General features: G+C 45.4%; 3 protein-coding genes across 7 annotated transcripts in view; 1 reads left to right on the forward strand and 2 right to left on the reverse strand.

The window, feature by feature from the left end:
* Positions 1-2162: 2162 nt before the first annotated feature.
* Positions 2163-3542, reverse strand: LOC106659244 (ankyrin-1-like). Its single transcript, XM_023457814.1, has 2 exons — positions 2678-3542; positions 2163-2610 (listed from the first exon to the last, which is right to left on the reverse strand). Exons 1-2 carry the CDS (start codon positions 3343-3345, stop codon positions 2163-2165), a joined length of 1116 nt encoding a protein of 371 aa, XP_023313582.1. The 5' UTR covers positions 3346-3542.
* LOC111693348 (ankyrin-3-like) lies at positions 3357-4871 on the reverse strand. The gene has a single exon (XM_023457815.1). It carries the CDS (start codon positions 4869-4871, stop codon positions 3357-3359), a length of 1515 nt encoding a protein of 504 aa, XP_023313583.1.
* A 3438-nt stretch (positions 4872-8309) lies between these two features.
* LOC106659302 (putative uncharacterized protein DDB_G0274535) overlaps positions 8310-27358 on the forward strand; it is a 71127-nt gene continuing 52078 nt past the window's right edge. Inside the window, exon 1 of one of the 5 annotated variants that reach the window (XM_014381760.2) lies at positions 8310-8717. In XM_014381760.2, the coding sequence (XP_014237246.1) occupies positions 8627-8717 (91 nt within the window). In that variant the 5' untranslated portion in view covers positions 8310-8626. Of the gene's footprint in view, positions 8718-26242; positions 26515-27358 lie in introns of those variants that run through there. The other 4 variants (XM_014381764.2, XM_014381765.2, XM_014381763.2 and 1 more) reach the window with 4 other exon arrangements.

The following is a 27358-nucleotide window of genomic DNA, read 5'->3' on the forward strand; positions in this document are numbered from 1 at the left end:
CGCGCATTTTTTTCGTCTCGTGTCGAACTCGTCATTAAATGAGTTTTGACATTCGATTAGGTGACACACTTTCCAAGTACGTACAACGTCCTCGCGACAAAAGTCAGTGACAGCTGTGGTGATTGTAGCAATATCATATATAATTTAGCGCGCGGTGCATCTCACTCGATCGTTGATAAAGCAACGTTTTTCCTTATCGATGCGTTCCAGCTGCGATTCATAAGCTGCATTTCAGATTTGGCGCGTAATTTCTATTCTGATATCACACGAGCGTGTACGCGTATAAAAAATAATTGCGCGAGCAGCCGAAAAAACTCGCAACGATCGAAATTGTTGCCGATGAAATTTGTTAGAGCCGTCGAACTTGGATTGCTCCGAACTCCAAATCGAGTGCGGCGCTCGTATCTCGTACAGTAATCTAATCGTGTAATCTTGACAACACTCGTCAAGATCGACGGTTTAGAATAGATGTTGTCCACCGTAATTATTTTGACGAGCAAATCGATCGCGATGCGACGTCTCGCGGAACGATTGGAGTTTGCGCGCGAACTCGACTGCAGCCGAAATAAAAAACTCGATGCGCACACGAATTACCATGTCTCGACAAATATGTATAATACGATACACCTAGGATCACGGCTTGCATGTATAAGAAGCTGTGTCAAGTACATACTCTGCGCGTTGACTGCCACATCGTCCTTGATCCAGACTCGAGAGAAAAAAGATGCTCTTGGAGCTCGCCTCGCTCGCTTTTTCGTCCGATCCTTTGCGCTATACAAGATCCACGCGTGTAATAATGATACATCAGGACATGATCTGCTGCTCTGCTCGGCTCTGGCCGCGCGCGCGCGCCAATTGCTTTTTCAAGGTCAGCGCGCTGCTGCGTATGCGGTATCTATACAGCAGTGTTCTCGACGACGAGAAGAAATGAGTCCATACACCCAAGTTATTAAATACGAGAGCAGCGCGATGTAATGGCCCATGATTCTCTCCGTAGCCTGAATATACGAGGGCCAAGCAGCGAGTTACGATTAGAAACTCGCACTACCAGGAGAGGCTCGATAGGCATTTTTCACATCACAATGAAAATTGCAATTACCGAACGAGTACGGTGTGCCAAGAAAAATTTCACTCGTCTCCAAGTATTTTGGCCATTTTTGCGACTACAAGTTGAAAAACTGTAAAAATGAATTTTCGAGTCATTTCACTCGAACTATTTCCTTGGGGGATCGCTCAGCCAATATTATACGTTCAAGTCGTACCGGGCAAGGTTCAAATGTTCAAGGTCGCTCAGCACGCGTGCACACGAACAAGTGCGAGACCACACATATGCGATGTACTGTCGGTACACTTGTTTTTAGGAGTGCGCCAACGACGTACAAGTAAAACCCGAGCGATGCGTCACTCTATATACAATATACTGCCCTGCGGTCTTTGTACTCTTTAACAGGTATTAGAGTCATTTAACTTTACGAGCTCGACGTAAGGACTTGTCAAAACAGCTCGTGCGGCTGCGCAGGCCGTGGCCGCGCGCCGTCTTTTCATCCCATTTACGAGAGAATCGCCAGCTTTTATTACATCTCGCTCGCAGGCTGCTAACACCTTCTGCGAGTCGTCGTATTGCTTCGATTCTTTCGTCAAATTCAATTCAGTTGTATGAAATAAAAAGAATCAACTTTTTCAAGTGAAAGTTACGCAAATATCGCGCGATGGATCATTTGCATACGGTCAGATTCATACACTGATTCAATATTGTTCTGCATAATCGAATAAAAACTGGTGCAAATTCAGGAAGGATTATACAGAGGAAAAAATATACTCCTTTGGTAATGGTTCGTAGGATCATAATGTAAAAAATCAACAAGAGATAAGAAGTTAGTCATAACTTCACCGTGCGGTATAAACTCCAGAGCTCACGGTTTATAATGTTTATTGTAGGTGCTACGATAGCTTATAATATGATTTTGTTAGATTTTGAAGATGCCATTGTATACCACATACAAGGCCAAAATCGATGCTTGCGGCTTTATGCGACTTGAGATCTTTTACCTCGGTAATTGAGTGCATATCAATTGAAAAAAAAGAAGTTTATTTTTTTATTCATTTATTTATTTGAATCTGCAATGTAAAATAATACCAGAATAGAGTGAATATGTTTATCGTCATTGCGAGCGTTGGCCTCTTGTCGCCAAGTAAATGCGCCACAAATCATCGTTCATCAGCTGCTCGATGATCAAATCACAGCAGAGAATCGGCAGTTGGTACGATGTCAACTCCAAGAAAGAATCTAGTACCCATCTGCGAAAACGTTGCATTTTCTTGAACGGCACGTGATCCGGACATGTGATTTTTTTCGCTGCCTCATTGGGATCTAAACGGATCAAGTCCAAGAGCGACAGGTCGTAATTGAGATTCTTATTTATCATTATAATATCTTTCATTTGAACCGGGGTACATCTGTCGGTACGCAAACATTTGTCAAGATCTGCCGACATCTCGAAATATGCGAACTTGGCGAAAAATGGCATGATTGTTCGGGCGTCACGTCGTTCCAATCCGTATCCTCCTTCCTCAAGTATATTGACTATGTCCAGAGCGTTAAACAACGATCTATATTTAATAGTTTTTACATTAAAAGTTGAATAAATTTAAAATTAAAAAGACAATTTCAACATACCGTGCAAAATCCTCGCCGGTGTGAGCCATAGTGGGAAAAATGAAGCTAGAGAGATCGGCACCATGATACAAGAGTGTATCAACTGCAGACGGCAAAAGATTTGCCACCGCCCAATGAAGCGGTGTCCAGCCCAAGTTGTCTCGGGCATTGATCTCTACCGGCTGATTTCTGTAGTCGTTGCTCTTGAAAAATCGATTTACCATGTCGCGATTGTAATTTCTCTTGCACATTAAGTGTAGAAGAGTTAACCCCTCCAGATTAGCTAAATTTGGTTTGACACTTTCGATCAACCATCTGGCAAAGTTTGTGTTGTCACAGGACAGAGCCAAGTGACACGGAGTGTTACCTAACTTGTCTTGGGCGTCGACCTGTACTTGCTTAAAATTTTCGTCCATGATCTCGAAGAATAATGTTGCGAAGTTGAACAAGCGCTTATCCTTACTCATAATGTGCAGAGGAGTCAATCCCTCTTCATCGGCAACATTTGGATCTGCGTCTCTTATCAGCAGCGATTCGGCCAGTTTCTCGTGGTTTCGGATCAGAGCCAAGTGTAGCGGTGTCCGACCTAATTTGTCTCGAGCATTGACCTGCACTGTTTGATCCTTGCGATCGTTTAGCAGGAAGAATAGCTCATTCAAGTCATCATCGTACTTTCTTTGACAAATCATATGTAAAGGAGTTAATCCCTCCACGTCAGGTAAATTCGGATTACGCCATTTTTAATTAGCACTCGAACAATCTTTGTTTCACAGTCATCGGTTAGAACATAGTGTAATGCTGTCCGGCCCAAATGGTCTTGAGCGTCGACGTGCACCAGCTGATTGACTTCTTCGTTGAGCTCAAAAAATATCTTCGCCAAGCCAAATTCGTCGTCTCTTTGGCAAATAATGTGTAAAGGAGTCAACCCCTGCGCGTTGGCCAAATTTGGATCAGCACTGTTATTCAGCAGCACTCGGACAATTTGTACTTTGCAACCCTTGGCTACAGCGTAGTGCAGTGCGGTTTGACCTGAATTGTCAACGGTGTCAACCTGCAACGGCTGATGCCTTTTGTCACTGATCTCAAATAAAATATTCGCTAAGACACCATCATTAAGTTCGTCTCTCTTGCAGATAATGTGAAGAGGAGTCGACCCTTCGGAATTGCTTAAATTTGGGTTGGCGCCATTTTCCAGCAGCAGTTGGACAATCTGTTTTTTACAGTCGTGGCTTACAGCATAATGTAGAGGTGTTTGACCTGTTTTATCCTGGGCGTCGACTTGCACCATCTGATGTTTTTCCCTGCTGATCTTGAATAATATGTCCGCCATGCCGTGATCTACACGTTCGTCTCTCTTGCAAATGATGTGCAGAGGAGTCAGACCCTCCGCGTTGGTCAAGTTTGGATTGGCCCCACTTCGCAGTAGCAATTCGACAATCATTTTTTTATAACCGTCGGTTAAAGCCAAGTGTAGCGGTGAGTTACCCAAATTGTCTTGGGCATCTACACGAACCGTTTTATGAATTGCATCGCTGACCTCGAATAGCATTTTCACCAGAATATGATCGTTAAATTTATCTTTTTTGCAAATAACGTGTAATGGAGTAGATCCGTCTTTGTTAGCCCAATTGGGATCAGCGCCGCTTCTCAGCAGCAATTTGGCCACTTCACTTTTGTAATGAGCCAGAGCCAAGTGGAGCGGCGTATCACCTGTTTCTGCTACCACGCAAGTGGGATCTTGACCCAATTCAAGGAATTTTCGGACGACATCCTCGCAACCGGACATGCAAGCCAAGTGAAAATGCGTTAGACCGTACTCATCGATATAATTCGAGTCGAACTTGTCATATATTTCGAAGAGGTCACGAACGAGGCTGAATTCTTCTTGTCGAACTGCGTAATGAACTGGTGTGGTGCGACGAATCAGTGGTGTACCATCTTTAGCCTGCACTTCAAGTTCGTCCTTGTAGTTAGTCTTAACCACAAAATTAATGAGTAGTTTTGGCTCGATCACGCCATTGTTGGACTTGACTGATTCTGTTAGAAGCCAATCAATTTCATCGGAACGAAAAATATCTCGAAGATTTGGATATTGATCCGTCCAATTTCTAATCAAAGGATAAAGCTGACGGAGAAATTCATGTCGTTCTTTTTCGACTCCCCAATTGAATTTTTCACGCATGCTCTTCAATTTTTCCAAGTCGGACGTAGACATCGTTCTATTCACTCACACACGAACACAGTAGAGAACAAAAAGAAGTTTTACTGACTTTTTTCACGAGAATCACTTTTTATGGTCGACGTAATCTTTCTTTGTTCGCGCTTCGGAGTTGGACTTTGCAGTGCGTTCTGATCGAGCTCAAACTGTCACACTCTTAGGGACACTCTTGAAACAAAATGATTCGAGCGCTGTGATTGGTCGGCGCTCTTAACTGCCACTTCCTCCCCTTCTCTGCAGCATGCATACGAGCAAGTGGCGTTCGGCGAACGGTGTGTCATACCTCCGAAACGTCTACGCAACGTCGTGTAACTCCGTCTCGCTCTATCGTTCGCACTCTGCGTGTTCGTGGCTTGCGTGTAGCTCGCTCGGCCAAATAAATAACGAACGTTGCATTACAGGAACTTTAACTTCGCGCGCATATCTCGTAGATGTATTAGACAAATTCGGACCTACACTTGTGTATTAATTCTGTTTTGGTAAATATAACTGTTGATGAATAATTTACATCGTGTACTACAGGTACATGAATTTTTTAATAAGTCGAACTGAGCTAAACGCCATCGAATTTTATTACTAAAATCATATGACCAGCCAAAAAGTATTAATGAAAAACTGATTCGAATAAAATTAACTAACGAAAAAAAAAATTACACCACAAAAACAAATGCAATTGAACAATTTTATAAAATAAAATGAAAAATCAATTCAAAATTCAAGTAAATCAAAAAATTCGATTAAAAAAATATATTGCAAAAACCATTTGTACATTGATTCAAACAATTCGTCACAAATGTTACATGGTAAAGAGATTCGAGGTAAATTTTTTAACCAAATAATTGTTGTTACAAGTCACATTCAAGGGGGTTGCTGAGATTATGTACTGCATTGATATCTTTTTTGGAGGTTACATTTCTGTCCAAATGATTTGTGACATATCTCACACTCGAAGAGTTTGACCGGATTATGTACTGCAGTATATCTCACAATCGGTTGGTAGCTTTGACACTCAATTTTGCAGATGGTAGTCGTTACAGACTTCAGATCAGATTTTTGCACTCAAATGGTATGAATACTTTTCCATTTAACTTGTCTCGAAATTTTATAGCTTTATTCGTATGATTCGGCTAAAACTGGAATTGTATAATAGTTTTTGAACTCACTGTACCTCAAATTAAGCAACGTATAAACATTTGCTTACTGCATGGAATCTTCTTGCTTAGCGACCGAACATATTGCTCGTGATGGATTTTATAGCCGGGCACTCGGATGAGCTAGTAAAGGTACACCGAAATGTCAATGAAAATCTTTTCTTCTCAGGTGCAAATTTTGCTTTTGGTGTTGATTATTATTATATCGCACAAGCGATCGAAAATCGACGCTCCTGTGCACGTGTTCACCGCTAATGATGACATTATGCGTTATGCGATTTCAACCGCTATAATTACTCGGCCGAACGATCGGATAAAACGTCCGTTCGACTGAAATATTTTGCGGTTGTTGCGTGTGCGCGTATTTATTATAGCTTTTTGCTTATTAGATTTATTTTCCACGATCACGATCATTAGGGCGAAGGTTACCTATAAAATTAAAACATTTGTGGTTGTCGAGTTTTATCCTTTGCCACTCGACGAGATTACGAATCACGCACTGCCGTAATAATATGTTTTTTCTTTCTGGACTCGCATCGCTAGATTTACGGCGACCCCTCTTTAATTCGAGCATAAATGCGAAAAGGTCTGATATTTTCCAGCTGCGCACGTGTGTTCAAGTTCGTTACACTTGACGATTTTCATCGGCTGCTACAATAATTTGCGTGTTCGAGGTCACTACGTACTCAGGTGCGTTTTTTTTACAATATCGATGACTCTTACTATTAACTCTTAGTTGAAGCCAAAGTCAGACCATGTCAATATTTCGTTTTGTTTCTTTAAGAATGTGAAGCAAAATTCAGAATCTAATAAAAAATCTAATAAAAGGATCTAATAAAAAGAAAATCAGTCGACATAGGTCGACGAATCGAAATGATTCGAGCGACTGCAGTGGCTGTTTAGCGAAAACAGCAGTAACCGCATCAGCAACACCGATCGTTGCGCAGAGCTGCGATAATCGGAGCACGTCCATCGGTAAGCTCTGCCAGTATTACATCACTTATGAGCGCCTATAAGTATAGATCGAGTACTCGAGCGCACGCGAATGTGTGTGCATGTTTATAAACACAAACACGAGCACAATACAATGCACCAGAAGGAAAAGAGTGTGCGAGAGAGAAGCGCAGAGAGTGGAAAACGGCGAGAACAAATCGACTGGCCGGCCAGTACTGCGCTCAATGTGCTGCACAGTAAGAACGACGAAGAGTGGAATGACGCGCATATACGCGTATACACGTATGTATAAGGTATACACAAAGTAGACACGTCGTTATATTTTGCCATTCGTGTGCGATCGCGAGCGTGTGTATATGCGAGTGCAGTGCAGAATGTCCCGCACACACACACACACACACACACTTACAAAAGCGTGTACGCTAAGTATGCTACGCGCGACGAAGAAAGCAGCCAGTGCAGACGAGCGCGCCAATATGCGTGCAGGCGCAGCCACGATTCTCTATACATATAGTTGCTTCCTCGAGTGCTTCAGTGGCTCGTTAACGCTTCGCGGGCAAGCAGCAGCTCGAGACTCGCTGGAAATCGCCTCGGCTTTGGGAGCTTGCGAGCTGCAATTATTTGTCGCTCGATCGGCAGTGGATCATACCTAATACATAAACTCGAGAGGAGCGCGACAAAAAACAATCGAGAAAGCCGCTCGCGATCATCGCCGTTGCCATTTTTGCCCGCGAGTGCCGGGGCTTATACGTGCCGCGATCAAGTGTCTCGGTGCCAGTGAACGAGGTAATACAAGAACTCGCCAGCCAGATCTCCTCGACCCTTTTTCTCGGATCCGCGCGTATAATTTCGGCAGCTCGTGCGCCGGCCGGCTGCAGCTCACTCGCGAGTCACGAGCGCAGTATCTATAAGTAGTATAGGCCAGCTGGGCTGCTCGCCGAGGGCCGCGCGCCACGAGCCGCGTACACGAGACAGATCGGTGTTGTATACACCGCAGCGAGCGAGCCGTGCAAACGAGTGAGTGACCGGTGCCCGAGTGAGAGGATCCGACTGTCGCGATGATGCCCAACGTAGCTGTGGCAGCAGCAGCAGCAGCAGCAGTGGCAGGCGGTGGCAGTGGCAGCGGCGCCACTACACCACTCGTGCACCTCGAGGCTCGCGCTCAGCTACTCGGCGGTAGTCTGCTTCTGTACTGCAGCAGCGACGACGACAGCGAAGCAGCCCACCACACTCCGTAGCGATTCGGCACTGCGCTGACTCTACTACATAGTACATACCCATCTAGTTGTGTGTGTGTGTGTGAGTGTGTTTTACCTATAGCAATATATATTGACAAAAATTCCGTTGCACTGTTCGGAGTTATTCGATCGGTGCCGAGGATCGTGCTCATCGGTAACGACGACGTATACGCGTCAACGCATCGGAGCGCAGCATTGCCATGGGGTGATCGCCACCTCGCTTCCTCATAGTGACACGCGTATCTTATACAATAAAAATAAATATCCGTGCATGTGTGCTCGATTCGGGCCAGTTTCCCGATTGGCGGTATATAGTGTACGCGCTCGAGACAACGCGATGATCTGCTCCTGACTGCGACTGACTCTACTGCTGCTTTCCTACCCCCGCAGCGCTTAACCCGAGGCCAACATGCTCAACTGCACCGACTTGGAGTGCATACTCCACCATCATCACTACTACGTGCATCTTCAGCAGCTGCAGCCCCACTCGAATAACAATGGTCGGTATATCATGCATCTTATACTATCTTAGACGTAAGCTCGGTGAATAAAGCCGAAAAAATGTCGCAATTGCGCTCGGCGAGGATCATCGTCCAAGCTCCTGTCATCGGGCTGTTACATAGAATCGCGCGCGCGCGCGCGACCAAAACAAAATAAACGCTTCTTATCGGCTTTATATGTGAGTGGAATTTTTTTTTTTTTTTTTTCATATGTTCGCCTCGTCAATCGAGTCGTTTATACCTCTTTTATATTTTTTCTGTTTTTCCGTCTTTATCTTTCTTTTTAGTTTTGTATTTTTACAAATGCATTGGACACGATTAAATTATGCACGTGCACTGCCGCCGCTCAAGCTGAAACCCGTCCCGCGGCGCGCGAGTCTTTATACACTTGCGAACCAGTCGCACAAGAGCAATTGGCACAAAAACCCAGTGAAATTTGTGGAAAACTCTGTTGCGCGCGATGTCTCTTTTCTCTCCTTCTTTCTCTCTGTCTCTCTCTCTTTGCTTTTCGCTATTACGTTGCGCAAATTTCGAGCGCGTCAAAAGTTGACATTTCCTGCGTTTACCGATCTACTATATCGGCGCGCCTAAGTACGACAATCTGCAGCGAGGTAAAGGAGCTCGTTGAGCGATAGGCTCTCTAAGGTCGATTCGCGTGTGTTATACGGTGCACTCGACTAATAAGCGCGCTACTCTCGTCACGCAGATAACACGACTCTCGGTCTTTGTTTTTGGCTTTTCAGTCGCGCGAGGCTTTTTTCCTTCCTCGCAGACACGATTCGATTTTTCTTCTTTATATCGCGCGCTCGACGTATATATACATAAGTACGCCTCTCGTCGGAGCTTAAAAATATCGCAGATTTTCTCGCTCGGATTCCACCGCGCGCCGCACAACAACAAACAAGAGTATAAATTTAACGCGGCGTTAAAGCATACACACACAGACGCATGCACCGCGAGTAAAAGCCGCAGAGAGACGCGTGACGTATAGATGTTTGTTGCTCGTTCGCGTTCGCACGTGTTTGTCTCTCTCTCTCTCTCTCTTTTCCTTTGCAAAACTCGAAACGTTATACAATGTAATAATAAAAAATAATCGTTAATAATCGTTGCAAGTACGAGCCTTGCGAGTAGCCGCGCACGAGTTGTGGATAAAATTTTACAACTGGTCTAGGCGGCGTAATCGCGTCGAGCGAGATACCGTTGAGCACGTGTGCGTCGATGTGTGCGCGCGGCAAAAACGCACACCGCGCGATCATCGCGGCGCATCTCTTGTGACTCGTGGTGCGCCAGGAGCGCGTGCCCGACATTGTATCACCGGCCCATCGGTCAGCTCCTTTCATCTCCTTGTCACTTTCACTGACTGCAAGGCGCGCGACGACGATCTGTGCACTGCGTGCGCCTATGCCGCCTCGATTTATGTATGGCCACATTGTGACTTGATATGTGTGTGTGTATAAGTAGCGGCTTGTCATCGAGTCAACTGATTACATGAATGTACAATAAAACGATCATCGGCCAAGGTTGCATTCGTTCGCTGTGTGCGTTATGTACTCGTTCCTACATATACAGTACTGTACGTATACGAGTGCAGTACGCGTGAGCTTTGAAACTTCTTTTTTCTCTCTCTCTCTCTCCCTCTCGGTTTCTGCTTCGGTCATCGTTTCAAAGGTTGCGCGCACTTATGCAAAGCCGCCGATTGAACCGTAATTCGTTTCTTTCTTTCTGTTTTTATAAATATCACAAAAATAAAATGCGATTGCCAAGTGCGCGTAATACTAAGCCAATTCCGATATGCATGTGAATTAGGCAATGCCCGCGCGAGCTCGTTAAATATATAGTTCTGCTGTTTGCTACATATAGCGGGCTGCCCACTGCACTTGCACTTTTTCCATCGCTAAATGCCAATTAGTGTGCACGTGTACCTGTGAGCGTGCGTAGACCCACGCCACGCCAAGTCGTCGAGTGATTTCTAGAAAGACCATATGTGCAAATAATCGGGTCCCATTCGCCTTTGCCCACCGAACGTTGCAACCGATCGTTTCCTTTATTTATCCATATTCCACCGAAATAATCCAATTGACGCGAGTACGTAGGGCGGCGATCGCTACGGTTTCCGATCGCACGTGTCAACGTGTCTCGGGACAATAGAGCTACGCACTGGATCTAATTCAATTATTCAGCTTTTTTTCTCTTTCCTTTTTTTTCCTTTTTTTTTGTCATACATGTCTCTATTATTTCAAAAATTGTGTCCAACTGTCGTGTCGTTGTTACGCAAGCTCGACGCTCGAAACGAACACACACACGCGCGCGCGTATGCTATTTCGCTCATGTGTATCCCGAAATTATAATCGCATTATGCTATACGTGTGTGTCCAAGTCTCGAGCAGCGTCATTACACGCGCGCGCACAACGTACACATGTACAACAGCCTTGCCCGATTAATCGAAGCGAAATCCAACAAAACAATTACACGCGGACGCTCGATTATAATAAGCAAATATATACAGCGATGAGATCGTGGCTTTTCCGTCGTCGTCGTCGTCTTCTTCTTTTTTTCACGGAGTCATCGGCTGTCGTTGAATCTCGATATAACATGCTCCGAGCCGATCGAATAGCCTAGGGTAAGGATTTCGTCCGAGTATAGTCGAGAGTATAGCTTCCCATCTTAAGCCGGACAAATATTCAAGTGTATCGAGACTCGTTACGTAAAAAAATTTATAATAAATACCGTACATGTCGATCGTTACACGCGTGCGTGTGAGTGTGCAGAGTTTTCAAGCGATATATTATATATATAGGAGGCAGTCGCGCGAGTCGCGAGATTTTGCAAAAGCCAAAGCGAGCAAACAATCTTTGAGGCTTGCGCAATCGCGAATTAGCGCCGTAATCGCGCCTAGAAAACTTGCGCGCCGCGGATAATAAAGCTCGGCTCGGTTAACTGGTCGATCGATCGATCGATCGATCTCTCTCTTTCACTGCTCATCCGCACACCTAGAGCCAGCTCGGATCAACTATGGAAGAGTCTATACGAGTTCCGCCTGCAGCTCTGCACGTCCGTAAATATGTATACCGCTTACTTACATACAAGTTGATTGAACCTAAACTGCACAATCGCATTGGCTGCATAATCGCAGCTGATAAGGACGATCGGTCATTTCTCTCTCTCCTACTTGCCGATCGCGTATAGCCATCACGTGCTGTGCTGTTTTTGTGGCCGTCGACTCGAGCCGTGCATGAAAAATAATCGACCTAATTAGCCGCGCGTATTACGACTTTTTCTCGCCGTGAGCGCCCAATTGACAAATGTCCGATCGTCTGTCCGAGCGTGGCTACATAAGTACACATTGTAATCTTGTAAAACGAGCTGCGGGCAAATAAATTCTCCTCGCGATCTCGCGATGTCCGGCGCAGCTCTCCCGATTGCTCTTTACTATTAAATTGTAAAATTAATGAATCAAACTTTTAATCGAGTCTCGCGACTTTTTTTCCTTCTCTCCTCGTCGCTCGCTGCAGCACCAGCCGAACTTTCAGAGCTTATTCAGTGGACTCTTAATAAGATATAATCATTCAAACTCGTTCGACATTCTTTTATTCTTTACTCGACTTGGCGGTGGCCTGGCCTACCTGTGCCAACGCGCGAAACGAGTTCTGAAAGTGAAATTTCGTTTGCTTTGCATTTCTCGACTCGCTTCGCACACACACACAAACACATACAAACCCACACGTATCCACGCTGAAACAAACTCACACGGGCGCGTTTGGTATTCATCTGTATGTACATTACTCATCGCGCGGACCTTACCCAGCGTTTATGTATGTGGCACTTTTGTTTTCGTTGCCGATATGTGTTTTTCTTTCAATTTTTTCGAACGTATAATATACGCGCGGAGCTCGAAGAAATCGGCATGATCGCAGAGGCGAAGAGTATGAATTTCGTTTTCTGGCCTCTCCGCGCGCACGACTCGGCACTCGGAATACTAATGCACTTTTCGTTTTTATTTGAGAAAATTTCGGATATACTGTTGAATTCGGCGTTGACGAATGTCCGACGTCTGCTCGAGGCTTATACACATTTCGCGCGCGCGGCACTTTTTCTTTCTCTTTCCCAAATCGAATCGGCAATAATTGAGCCAATTTCTCGAGCGAAAAAAAAACGAAACTGACCAGATAAGTCAAATTGAATGAAAGTGGTCGGGTTCAAGCATGTACCACGCCTGACAAAGAAAATCATTAAGCCGTGCTAAAAATAACGATTAATGGTTATAATTTTATTGGAATTGCTAATCAATTAACGTCGTTCAATTAGCCGACAGTACTCGTAGCCTGTCTTTGTCGTAGACGTGAATTGCCGACGTCGGGGCGGATGGTCGCGATCATTGACGTACGGCACATCGTGCACGCACGTGCCGACGACGAATGTAAAAGCCTCGAGAAACGAGAGAATCAGTCCTCTGCGTCGAATCGCGGCACAAGGGAACTTTTATATGCACAGGTGGAAAAACGGACTACAGCAGCAGCAGCAGCAGCAGCAGAGAGCCAGTGAGAATAATCCGACCGACTGTCCGATAGCGAGCGATGACAAACTTTCTAAAAATTAACTGCGGAGCGCGAAAAAACAATGAATATGCTTTTGCCCGCTAAATACATGGGGGGCAAGGAATTGCAGAATGCCGCGCGCGGCAGCGCACGTAACTTTCTCTGCGTTGAGCGCCGTCGCGCCGAGTTCCGAAAATCTAGCGCCGCGCCGATATCCGCGCCACTGGCGATATTCTAAGTACGCCGCATCGACTCGGCATTTTAGCCTCCCTGCTGCTTGCGTCTGCGACGTCTTCGACATCGTGCCGATCTATATGTGCGCGGTATATAATACGCTAACGCTCGCACGTAGGGACGATAAAATCGAAGCGTCGTTTTATACGTGATCGACAAGCCGATGCGATCGCGATCGAACAATGTATGCGAACGCGAAAATATTAATTTGGCTCTCGTTGAAATGTGTCTTGCGTGGAAGCGTTTTTAACCTTGGCTCAGCTGCGCTCTTAGCAGCAGAAGCAGCAGCAGCATCAGGTCTCCTCCGTCCGAAGCAATTTTCATCGCCGGTGGTCGTCGTCCTTTTTCCCGACGCCAAGGATCGCCGCATCGAGTAAATACTACATGCTACGCTCATAATTGCGCGGCGACGGCTGCTCGACTTATGTAAAACGAGGACAATCACGCGAGATATCGGCGATCGGCGACCGATCGCTCGACGCTTGCATAGCTCGCTTATGTATCCCGAATCGGACGCTCGATTAAAACATTGTGCAACACGCCCAATTCTCCGATTTATTTTCGTCCTGGCCAATCATTATGTAAGCGATATCGTTGCCGGGTACGATGCTCTCGTTTTTTTATCTCTCTCTTTCTCGAGTCGAATGAGTCCGAATTTTTTGTCCATCGCGCCGCGGAGCGATTACGTTCGGGACGACGGCATAAGCGCGCGGCTGGGGGAAATCAAGAGCAAGTGTCAGCTGTCCGCAGGAGCACGGCAACAGGAGCAGGATATACGTAGCGCACGCGCTGAAATTAATAAGAGAAAACGCGGCTGTATGTACTCGCGATGTGCTCGTGACTCGAGATCGATCGCGCGCGGTCGAAAGTCGAGCGAGCTTCGAGCGTCGCGACCAGTTCGCCTGCGACGTCGTATTTTTATTTATATCTGTATTCTCTGGTATATATCTATACGTAGAGGCGCGAGTTTCGCCGTGCAGTGCCTCGAAGCCATCGCACAGACACACGTGTGCGTGCAGCCAGACATGTTCATCGCAAAGAGAGAGAGAGAGAGACGGACCTCCAGTAGTCGTTGCATTTTTCGTCTCCTCTCTTCCTTTTTCTCGCATCGAGGCGGCTATCGTGCACGCCCTGTCCATCAATCGCGAGCTTTTGAATTTCAAAAAGGCGGCGGCGACGAATACCTCGAGAGTCTGGAACGATTTATAAACACAGACCGGACCGTCCGCGCCGCGCCGTCTGGCATATGGGTTAACGCGCGCGCAGAACCGGCTGCTGCCGCTGCATTGCTCTTCCGATCGCTTTCGCTCGGATCTTTTCCCCGGCCGGCTGTCTGCACCTGCTCAACTTGCCCATTATCAGATCTCGCACTCGTCTCTGTGTCTCACGTATGATATACCGATCACGCGATCGACCCTAGGGATCGGCTCGTGCATTATGAAGAAATGCCGTTTGCTTTTTACACAACTTTAATATAACTGTTTTACTACTACTACTACTACCGTGGCTGACTTTTACGTAACAGCTCGAGCTTTTTTACTTTTCAACTCGACACGGCGGCAGCTTCAATATATTATGTAGATTGGCTCCATTCAGAGAGTCCGTAATTTGCTGCCGCCTCGTGCGCGTACAGCGAGACTCGGCGTACGCATACAGTCAAGAACGGGCTTTTTAACGCTTCGCTCCGACTGCAGCTACTACACTACAGACTTACTACCACTACTACGCGCTGTTTTTAGCGTAAATAAGAGAAAATTGCTAGCGCGAAAATTTGACTCGATAAGATAACCGCGTTGACAGTGTAATGAGTCGTTTACGTGCGCGACGTGTTTTAATTGAAAGTATACACTCGGGCGTGCGGTGACGTTTTATTATTGCTCGTACGCGTTGATACACCTTTTTTTTCGGCGCGCACGTGCGAATAGTTTCGGAACTCGAGTCTCTCGACTCGATCGATCCGCTTGGTTTTTGGATTTTTTATTCTCTCTAAAAATAATAAAACGAATCGTACGCGCGAACTAGCTCCGTCACGCGTCGCGTCGACGAGAGAGTGATACTGCGATAATTTCAATTCCTCCAAATTGTTCCATTATGAACGCACGTGATCGCGCTTTTAATAAGGAAGCGAGTGTTGATTTATGAAGATTTAAACTATTTTTCTCATTACTTTCGCAATTCTTATTATATCGATTCGAATTTTAACGATTTCACTTTTCCCCCTCGCTCGCTCGTGTTCTTTGTTTTTCTCTCTTACCTTTTTTTTCGTCGCTTCGAGTGAAAAATGTTCGAAAATCGCGTATGAAGCGAGTGTAACATTGATAGTTTCCTGCCATGTACACGCCCCCGGAGTATGCGCGACTTGATTAACACGAAATCCACTTGTCCATCGATGCTCGATCGCGCATTAATTCGCTAATCAGATTTTCATACACGCTATAAATTTTTTTCTGTTTCGCCAACAGACACACACGCGGATGCTTACCAGTCACTTGATCATAGGCATTACGCGTGCGAGTCTCCTTTTTTTCCTATTCATTATACGGTGATGATGGATATCAGCTAGTATTTAAGCCGTTAATTCCATACATTATTTCATTTTAGTCGATCCGCGAAGTAGGTCAATGAATTAATCTTCGCACATTACCGAGTCGGTGCGTCGTGCTCGGACGCGTCTATATCATGTTATAGCTACATCGATGGCTTTATTTTGGCCTCTCTCGTTTAACGATCGCCATTAGAAGCGCTGCAGCTCAAACTTTGTTTCGAGAAATTTGCGCGGATCCAGCTGGCCGATAACGCGATGTAATCACGTCGTTCAATAGCGTAAAATCAACACGTAGCTACTTGATCATCGTGTACGCGGCGCAATTACACTTGTATTTAATTATTACGCGTAAGCCTCGCGGCTAGCCTTCCTCGATTTATTATTAATTATTAATGGCAGGTGTGAGAGGCAGTCACTCGACATTATTACCGGTTTAATACGAGTCGTACGTTTTGGAGATCTCGGAGCGTCTATAGTGGCACGTGCAGAAAAAAAAAGAAAAGAAAAATTGAAAAAGGAAAAAGAATTAGCGCTCCGTCACTTTGGAGATGACAGACAATGCGCCAAGTCATGCCCGAATGGCGCTTATTATGTATACAAACTGATGGCTCGATCTTTCTCGGTATTTGCCATTATAATGAGCAGTGCCAAATTACCCATCGACGAGATCCGTCGCGCGTAGCCATCAATCACGATCGGCATACGCACTATACAGCAGATCTCAGCCGAGCGAGAAAAGAACGGAGATCGGCTATTATGTATGTTCTACCAGTCTCGAGCTATATCATCAGTGGAGGCTCCTCCGAAAGTAGAGGAGCGAAAGTCAGCCCAACTTATCAATGGATTTTTCTTTCTTTTACTCGACGCTGCGTCGCATCGATGTTTAGAGCTATTTTCGAGACGTAGGTAAAGTATATAACTCCGCTTGAGCTATTGTAGACTCGAGGCGCGCAGCCTTTACCGAATGGGTCAATATTGACCCACGACCTGTTAGAATCTAGAAAGAGAGAAAGAAAAAAGTCGCACTATTTGCCTTGTCCTTGAATCCATTACATATGTATTCACAATCGTCGATCTTTGTGTTACGTTGGCGATGCGACACGAGCTGCGAGCGCTACATGACGACGAAGAAAGGATGCGAACAATCGAGATCGCTCGAGCAAAATCGCGTCACTTATGAGCTTGCGTATAGTACAGCTGGGCAGAAGCTCGCTCGAGCTCTCGCCGCGATGTCATAATGTATATCTCGAAACGAAAAGTCGCTCCTGTTTCTTCTTCCATTTTTTTTTCTCATTCGTTTCTTCGACCGTAATACCGATCGAAGCGATAACGATTTCGAAGAGCCGCCAGAGTCGAGCGCCGATTCTCGAAAGTTCGCGCGCCAATCAGAGAGACGACTGAATGGATCATTATTGCGTTAGATACGTGACTTCCAGTGTCTCTCGTTTAATGACGCTCCACGATGAAATTGAAGTGCACCTCGCAAGTGCGAAGATGCGCGCCGCCAATCCACCGGGTGTCGCGAACGAACGAGCCTCGTTTTTGCGCGCGCAATTCATGTTATCCGCGCTAATCAGGGGCGTCGGGTTTTTCAACAGTGAGTGATCAACAATTGAATGGGGATAAAAATTAATATTTTTCGACGAATTCGAAGGCAACGAGGCTCTCGAAGGTACATCGAATGCCACCCGTTACAAGAGGTACGCTGGAGCGCGAGCGGGATCCTCTAGCTGCGTACAGCTCAGCTACGGCGGTACTTATTCTTCTCTGACTATAAGCGACACATGACACACACACACATAGTCCGCGACTTATTGAGACCAATCGAGGCAATATAATATGCGCGCGCTGCAGTCGAGCTCTCGAGCGCACCAGGGCCCTTTTACCGCATGCGCTCTGCCCGGCTGAATTTGCAAATTCATTCGCCGCCGCTTAAACCCATGTGATTCCAATTTGCCTCTTCCGTCAAACGATCATTTTTTAATTAAAAAATCGTTATACACTCGGCTCAATTTGCTCGCGTTTGAACGTGTATATATGCGTACTTATATATGTACGTGCAGCTCCACTACGAGTGCGTAGTGTGTATATAACACACGCTCGATATATACTTTGACACGCGCATTAGCACGTGCGCGCCTCGTCCCATTTTTTTCTCTTTTTCAGATCTTACCGCGTTTATAATTAATCGGCTCCATGAAAAAAAGACTTATTGTTTCGCGAGCGAATGCATAAAGTGCGATCAACTTTCCGTATACATAAAGCGCTCGAGACCTTGAAAAAAAATTGTCAACAATCGGCAAGGGAAAAAACGCCATCCGAAAGAGTTGAACTCGATCGCGGATACTTACTTATCGCGGAGAGTCGCGGCCAACAAAAAAAGGCAGAAAAAAACGAGTCAATTGTATACGAGTACTCTGACGTACACACACGCGCATATGACCTGGCAGGAGGTCTTTACGACGCGTCGACGAACGTGAGCCAGCTGCAAAAGTGAACAACCGACCCTGACACGATACAATCTACTCGGTGCACGCGCTCATCGCGCGAGTCTGTACTGCGCTTGTAATAATGTGCGTGCATGTGTGTATGTACACAGTAGCTGAATCGCAGCGCGCACACCATAACTCAATACAGTCGTTTTCGCTGCCGATCATTACGATGTATGCAACAATGAAACGCACTACACGCCACGCGAGTCGAGTAATTCGATAATACGCCGATCGCTCGAAACTCGCCAAGCCCCACCGCCACCGCCACCGCCGCCGCTGCTGCTCGAGAGCTGTTATATACCGATTTGTACCGATGCTCGCGATCGAAGGCGGCACAAAAAAACACAATTGCGCGCGCGTGTGAGATCGCGTCGAGTGTGTGCGCGAGTGAGCGAGCGAAAAAAAAAAACGTCGCGTTGCATAATCGGTCCGAGTGCTCAACAATTTTCAGCTGCTCGCGAGTCTGCGATGCGAATTATCCCGCCGAGAGCTCGTTTCCTCCGCGCGGCGAGTCATTAGATCGACCCGCGCACACGCTATTTAAGAAACAATCGTGCGCGATAAATTCGTCAAAATCCGTCCGTTCGCGAGCTGCGGAAGAATAAAAAAAATAAATATCGCATGCAAATCTCGCGCGCCGACGATTATACAATCGCAATTAGCGCTTGAATACGCTTGTGTATATCGCTTGGGTGAGGTGCCGCGAGCAGCTGCACTCGGACCGATTCATAAATTCTTCACACGGGCCGATCGCCGCGGAAATGAATAAAAAACACTCGATACTAGTGCTCGTGCACGACGATTTTCTTTCGATTCCTCCGCCGTACTTTGATGTACTACATATTAGCACATCCATTCTCGAAGCCGCACGTAGTCGAGATCGATCGAGCGAGTCGATGAATAACGTCTTCGAGGAGCGAATTGCCCCGGGGACTTTTTCACTTGCGTGTTTTCGCGCCGACCAACTGGATCGATTTTTTATCTCAGCGAGGGATTTTCCTTTCCACTTATGACACACATGCGACAATTCATTCATTAATATTCGACGAGCTCGAGAGATGCGGATTCGATACTTATTGTGCATATTTTCACGCACTCGTCGCGCGCCATCTCTTTCCACCGAACTCATTACAAATACGCGCCACTATATAATATGTATGTGCACGACGCGGATGCATCGATTCATCTTCGCAATTCCGAGCCTCTGTACATCGTCATCGTGGCTCTCGGGAGAAAAGAAAAAGTTATACCGCGATGACGCTTGAAAATTATAACACAGTACGTAAACTCTGACGCAATTGTTGCGCATCCATTCGAACTCGCGAATGATCTGATCTCGTATCTCTTTTGCTCGTATCGATTATTACGCCGTACATTTTTCGATTTCAATGTATATTTTACCAAGTGAAAATATTGATAGAGACTCGATGCTTGTTCCTGCCTCGCTGAGTGCTGTACTCGTTTCACGAGGCTGAACAAAAAAAGTATAAAAAAAAAAAACGTGCGAAATTTTCAAGCAATTTTTCAAGCTGACTGATGGCTGCTGTCCGAAGAGCCGCTTTGTGATTTTCCTATTAAAATTCATAAGGGAACAGGATGATTGTTTTATGCCAAGCTCGAGATATTTATCTCTCGTTCAGAGCTACATACGAAATACTTGTTTTGCCGGGTGCAATATTATAAAATGTTTTGATTTTTTCATTGCGCAACGCCGATTTGAAAATATGTGCCTCGAGTTTATGAAAAACAAAAAATTCACGCGCTCGAGCTGTCGAAAATTATCGTTGTATCGAAGCGCCGAGTGACAAAAGTGTCCGAGGCAATTATGCATGCTTCTACGCGTCCGCGTACGTGAAACAAAATAAATAAATTACAAAAAAGGAAGAAAAGAGGAATGGACGAGCTATAAAACACACTGTAAATAAGTCTTCGAAACATTGTCGCGTTAAGATTTGTAAGAGAGCGATTATTTCTTCACGTGGAGGAATTTGTTTTTTTTCAAACTATTTCGACCGATGAATTCCAAAGAAATTAGCTAGACACACAGACGGACAATTTCACGCGCTGCTCGTCGGATGGAGAATAGGAGTTTATCCTAATTGCATGTGCTTACATATCGTTTATTTATAACGTGCTACATAGGCTTGCGCGCGCACATGATCCGCTAAGTAGCCGAGAGCGCATGTCGATCGCGTTTTTGTACACAAACAAATTACATCGTCAAACAATCCGACGTGTCCTTGCGTTCCTCGTGAATTTAAAAAAGGAAAAAAAATACACACAGAAGAAGAAAAAGAGAAAAAGTGTGTATGGTAAACAGGTGCTTTAAATGTAATATATGGTTTGTTTTTAACGGAGTATGACAGTGCCTAGACGGCGAGCGAGCCGTATCGACGAGTACATGAAATAAATGTCTAAGATTACGAGTGGCCGCGCGCCCGCGCTGATCGCGTTTGATCCAAACTGTTTATTGAAAACATTTTGAATCGCGCGTAAGTGTTTTTTTCTCTCGCTCTCTTTGATTTTTCACGTAGCATTAGCTGACGCGAATCGGCCTTGTGCCATAAAATTTTTAAGAAAAAAATCGACACACGTTCGAGTTAAACTTGTCGATACATAACGCAGACCAATTGACATAATCAATCGGATATTATACTTAATAAGTTTTTTTTTCTCCTAGATCAAGTGAGTGAGAGGCTCGTGCGCAAATGAATATTGGCTCTTAGGAGGCTCGATCCGATCGCGTGCGAGCAATTGAAAATTGACGCGTACGCGTAAGCAATTGAAATCGGTGAGAGATCCGATTCCTCGTGTACCATTGTGACTCAGCCGTAGTAAGCAAAGGCGTGTCGTCGTCGTCGTCGGCGGACGATTTTCAAGCGCGTTTCAACGAGGCGGGCAAGTTTTGTCGAGCGCGAAAAAAGGTGGAATTACTTTGGGAGCGAGAGAGAGACGATAGCTGCTCGCGATGCGCTAAGCGAGCAGGAATGCCGCGATGACGACGATGATGCGCCGTCGCCGCTACCTCGAACTATTGGTCACATTACACAATTCTATTTCAATGACGTCGCAATTCGTTGGTGTTGGTGTATGCGTGCGACATTACGCATAATAAGCGATTTATTGTTGACAGCGTGTGTCCCGCGAGTTTAATTTGTTTCTCAACGCACAATTCGTATTGGCGCGACTTCGTAGTTGTAAATCAACGTCGATCGCGGCGTGACAATATTCTCTGTCCACATAGCTTTCGAAAAGGATGAAAATCTTCCCGATGTGTTCGTTTTTACGCTTTTCTCGAAAATTCAATCCACGATTTTACTATTCAAAGTATTTTTTCCGTCTTTTTTATCGACGAGACGAATCCTCTCGAATTATCATTGTTCGACAATGCCTCGTAGCAGTTTGCATTGCTGCGATAAGTCTTACACACACACACTTGGCTTACTTTGTTGGATTACACGTAAAGAGAATCGTATGTGCACGTCATGCAGGTGTGCGCGTGAAAAATCCTACCGCCAGTATATTTTCGCATCTATTATTGGCCTATATTTACGAGCTGTTTTATCAGGAATCTAGTGTAATGACTGCGGCGCGTGCACGTGATAGGATTTTCGAATGCGATTTGCGCGCGTCGCGGCTTTGCACACGGGACGATGCGTATAATACACATAAGAAGAAAAATAATTATAATAACAATAGTACGCAACATGGCAGTGTACAACACATGCGTACACGTGCGTGGAAAATATAGCCTTTGATGTTTCTCGCACTCTTAATATATTATTGCGGCTTGTAATCTCGGACAAACGATCGTCGTTGCTGCAGCTCGGTCGCTCGCTCGACTTATTATTGCATGTACAGGTAGCTTTTGTTGCTAGAGGAATAATAAACTTTTAAGATCGAGCGAGAGACAGAGTGCAAGAACGACGAACGAGAAAATCCACAGCACGCAAAAGATGATTGGCACTTGCTCGGGCGAGCACCCGAGTCAAATATACCTATAACGTGCGTCGAGACAATGACTACCGAATGTTGTTGTAGAGAACTCCGTCTCGGAAGCGATCGTGTCGAGTATAACTGCACGCGGCGTCTTTCGCGAGCGATTCTATTCCGATAAAGCGTTGACCTCAGCCGCGCCATATGGATCGAGTGCGGCTCGATTTTTTCTCTTTTTAATTTTCTTCTGTTTTCTTTTTTTATACTTTTTCAACACGGCCCCAATAAAGCGCGTAAGGCAACGAATAATGCAGCTGTGTCGTCGGTGAGATCTTTGTGATCGACGCGATATTTTCGTCCTTTTCTCGTCGACGACGATCATCGGCGTGATCAAGAGTGTTCGTTCTGTTTTTTCAGTCCATTTTCGCATTTCATTTCTGGACTCGAGATATTTATTTTGACGAGCTTTACAGAGCTCGACTCGATGATTTTTCATCGATCTAAAATTACTGCAGCGCATCGTCGACACACTCGTAAACTTATGTAAATAAGAGGTACCTGCACAAAGCCTCAAGGTCCATCGATTTCCACTCCCTTACACGTGAATGCAGCTCCTATGGCGCAGCTGAGTTAGTGTATGCATAAGAAAGATCGTGCCTACAATTGATAGAGTTTAATTGATACGCAGATCCTTAATAGCTGAAAAATGATTGATCGTGTCGAGCGATTGTTATTGGCCAGTAGAGTCTCGTGAGCCACGTGTATGCCGCGCATCAACATACATACGTATACGAATGTTGATGTCGCAGCGCAGTCATTTTTGATACGCGATGTTTCGTGCTGCGTCCGAATCGAGGTCGACAAGATAAGATCGATACATAAAGCCATTAGGCTAATTCTTTGGCCGCTGGAGCGGGGGCTCGGGCGCACGATATTCTTTTCTTTATAGCTAATGAAATCCTGCGAGTACCCGAATTTACCCTTGACAAAGAGCGATGGTCGCTCGATCAATTTTCCCTTGTCTCGCGCACACACACGACATTGTTTCAAGAAAAAAGTAACCGGGTAATTATTATGGTCGCGATGCCATGGTGTAAAATCGGACGAACCGATGAGTATGTTTGCGGAGTTCAAATTTATCGGCTACAAAAATGGACAGTCTATTTCAAAGGCATCAACGTATAGTATGCGTTATATACGTCCCTTTGCCTCGAGACGCACCTATTTATCGATGAGATGTACGAGGCGAGGCTCGAGCGAAGGATAAGGTCACACATCAGCCGAGTTCATTTTATTCGCGCTCACGGGAGAACGAATGGAATTAGATGCCAAATGGAGTCGTCGTTTTTACGCACAATTCGTAAATTGTAGTTGCTCCGAAAGTTCGACTTGACCCTTCGATTTATTGGGCCAACTATTGCGTAAAATCGTCGCATCTAGCCGATAAATTCCTCCAAAGATCTAGAAACGAGCTCGCGCGATATGAATTGCAGATTATACGAAAGAGAAGAGAGAGAGAAAAAAATGTTTGAAATGCATCCACAGCGCCTGTTTATTGATCCGATCGATCAATATTTGCTCCATTGCTGAATTGTAAAATTTCCGTCGAAAAAGAACGCGCGAGTGCAAAAACAAACGACTCTGACATTTATTGCTCGTGCAATGCACAGCACGCGTATCAGATGCATAAATTGAGCTGTGCCGACGACGACGCCGACGACGACGACACATTTCGCGCAGAAAAATACATATTCTCCTAGAAAACTCGTTTCTCAGCCGCGGAATTTCCATCGACTACATGCTATGCTCATCGTTCAGGAAGGTTTATTCATTAGTAGAAAGTAATAGACGAAACTGCGTATCCGATCGGTGGAAGCACGGATGTGACGGATTTTTTCTGTCAACTCGCTCATCTAAGGATATTTGTTTCCCGATCGACGATTCAAGACTACTGTACGTGTCTTGGAATAAGCTGACCTATCTTTCCGCATATGCATCGAGTTTTTCGTGTCATTCACCAAGGCGCGATTATTATAGCTGAGGCTAAAAACACAGGAGCCTTTCGCTAATTTGAAATGCGCATGCCATTTTCCTTCCATTTATAGAAACTGTGTATTTTCATGATGCTTCGACGCAGCTGCTCACAGGGCCGCAATCGATTCTACACTAATTTCGTTTATTTTTCTTATACCAAAGCTATTAATGTGCAGTGCTACACATATAAATATAATGTACTCAAGCATATATATGGTTGAAATCGATGCTCGAGCTTTTTATAACGACCCGAGCCCACGCGACGCACTCGACATTCCTAATTATAAACAAATGCATATACATACACGAACAGCAGCAACAATAGAAGGAGGAGGAGGAGGAAGAGTAGTAGGTGGCAAGGGAGGGTTATGCGGACTAATAATGAGACGTTTGAGGCGCGCTGCGGGCAAGTTCAACCCCTCCTCACGTTGGCGGCTACTCTGACCCTGCGAGCCGTCGCCGGCCGCACCTGCGCCTGTCGCAAGCTCGCCTCTTTTCCTTCGGACTTTGCAGTCCCTTCGATTGTACGAAGCTCAGTCGTTCGCTCGCTATTTTTCAAATCAGAAGTCAGCCTGTTTGCGGCGTATTGTATATAGCTGTTTCTCTTCGTACAGTGCTTACGGTTCGATGTGTTTTCGATACAGCCTGTGGCTCGATCTCGTTTCTGATGAAATTCGAGATACGACTGTGTACTCCTAAATTAATTTACGAGTCGTTTGGTGGGAGGCGCTTCCCGTCTCGCTGCAGCTGTATTTACATTTCACGCCTTAAGTGAAAACTCCATTAAACTGCTATTAAGAAGACGCATAATTTCAATCTTCGGCGTCTGTGGCTCGAATTTTTAGCATTGTCCATTTCGAGTTTCGTGGATCCAAATCAATGCGTCTAGTCACATACAGCGAGGAAGAAAACAATGTTTACCGAGCGGACGCCGTGTAAGAGAGAACCGGTCGCCGATACGATTATTTAATTCTAACGACGCCTAGTTCGAGTGTTGTTTTTTTTGAAAGGCACGAAACTGGAAAAAGTTTGGCGAGTTAAATTTTGATTGCTCATGAAGACGACTCGATTTACCTGGTATCGGCGAGGAGAAGACCGTAGGATATTTTTGATCTCAGTGGCAAGTTTCGAGAGGGCGAAAACAACCATCGTGACAATTGGTGCATTCGCTCACGGCACAAAAATGTGAAGAGTGAAAAAGGAAAGTGTCGCGCGGAGAAGGTGGGTGGGGGGAAAACACGTTGCCCCGCTCCATCGGGCCCACTGTCGAAAATTGGGCGGAAAAACGGGTCTTGCGTGTCGAGGCGTGGGCGTCGACACAAGTATATATCACACTATCGGCGCGCTCCGCTGTTTGACTGCTGTTTACACTCGTACATGCGCGTATGTATGTGGCTACATGTGTGTGAGTGAGATGCGCCACCACGAACACCTGTGGAGTAGCTGCTGGCTGCCGCTCGCGCGTAGGAGATTTTTCCCCCTCCAGTCTCGGCTGCGCGTCTTTTCCGATGCTTGTACACGCAGCGGCGGCTGGCTGTATTCGTCGTTATACCTTACGCTACGATCATCACATGTGCTCTACTACTATTGCAGGCCTGACAAAAGCCCCCGAGTCGTCGTTGTATTGGTGCGCGCGGGCATCCGCCTCGCAGTCCGGGATTTTTCAAAGTGTCGACGATCCGCGCGAGATCAGCGCACCGTCTCGAACGGCTGCGCATTGTCAATCGAGCTCTCGATCTAGCCGCTCGTGTATATCTCTCGCTGTACTACTGTGCGCGTTACCGATGATCGCGACCTCCTGGGCAGCGAACATCGCTACCCTCCTCTAGTTTTCGTATAGTTGTCGCGCGCATGTCGCTCCGATGCGACTGTTAATTTGGCTATTTTGGTGATCTGTGATTCCAGTGATTCTATGTGTGAAATTTGTTGAAAAATTGTCAAGTGCAATAGATAAACATGAGCTCCGTTGTGACGGAATCGGCCCTAGACGCCATGAACTTTTACATCAACGACGGAACTGGTGAGTTTCTTTTTTAACTCGGCGAAAAACCTCCGTAACAGTTGACAACGTCTTAATGTTTACCTACTTTAATCACACTTCAACTTTGTATGATTACCAGTTTTCGCGTGTGAGCGCTCCGAATTATCGCTCCGTTCTTAACTTTTATTTTTTCACTGAATACAAAACAAAGATTTTGGCTACGATCGTTCAACTTTTTTCGAAAATAAAACTAGTCTTCTGGAAAAAGTCTTTGCCCATTCCTATTAAGCCTCTCATTTTTGTGTCCATTAACGAATTCGTGCATCTATCAACACAGTCGGCATTTTAGATGATTCTTATTCAAATTTAAAATTTCCAGAGATTGCCACCACGCGTACTACTGGTTTGAATTTGAGAAAATTCGTTGTTATTTTTTTTCTACCCACGATTTACCGAAGTAACTGTTAAACATACATCTGCCCCCGTACAAAAAATTACAAACATTATCATACATTGTCAGGCTATGTTGTGCAATGTTATAATCGATTATGAATGGCTCGAAGAAAAACTGGTTTGTTGACGCTGTGCGTGTGTATCGTGACTCGCGTGTGCGGCGTTTACTACGTTTGCATACGTCGAGAGATGCAATTTTTCATCGCCAACTTTGAGTTTTCTTTCTGGAAAATTCAAATTTTTCCAGAATGCCGAAGAAGCCGAGTAGATAGACAGGCTAATCGTTCTTCAAAACATCGATTTGACGCACGTACATACAAACACATACGCACGCGACTTGTTGTGGAGTAATGTAAAAAGAGTCGCGCACTCGTATGACTCGGTCAAATTCGTGAACCTGCATGGATATTAAGATTTCACCGCGCTTCAA

Source organism: Trichogramma pretiosum, unplaced genomic scaffold (genome assembly GCF_000599845.2).
Source record: "Trichogramma pretiosum strain Unisexual culture from Peru unplaced genomic scaffold, Tpre_2.0 scaffold85, whole genome shotgun sequence".
Taxonomy (NCBI): domain Eukaryota; kingdom Metazoa; phylum Arthropoda; class Insecta; order Hymenoptera; family Trichogrammatidae; genus Trichogramma; species Trichogramma pretiosum.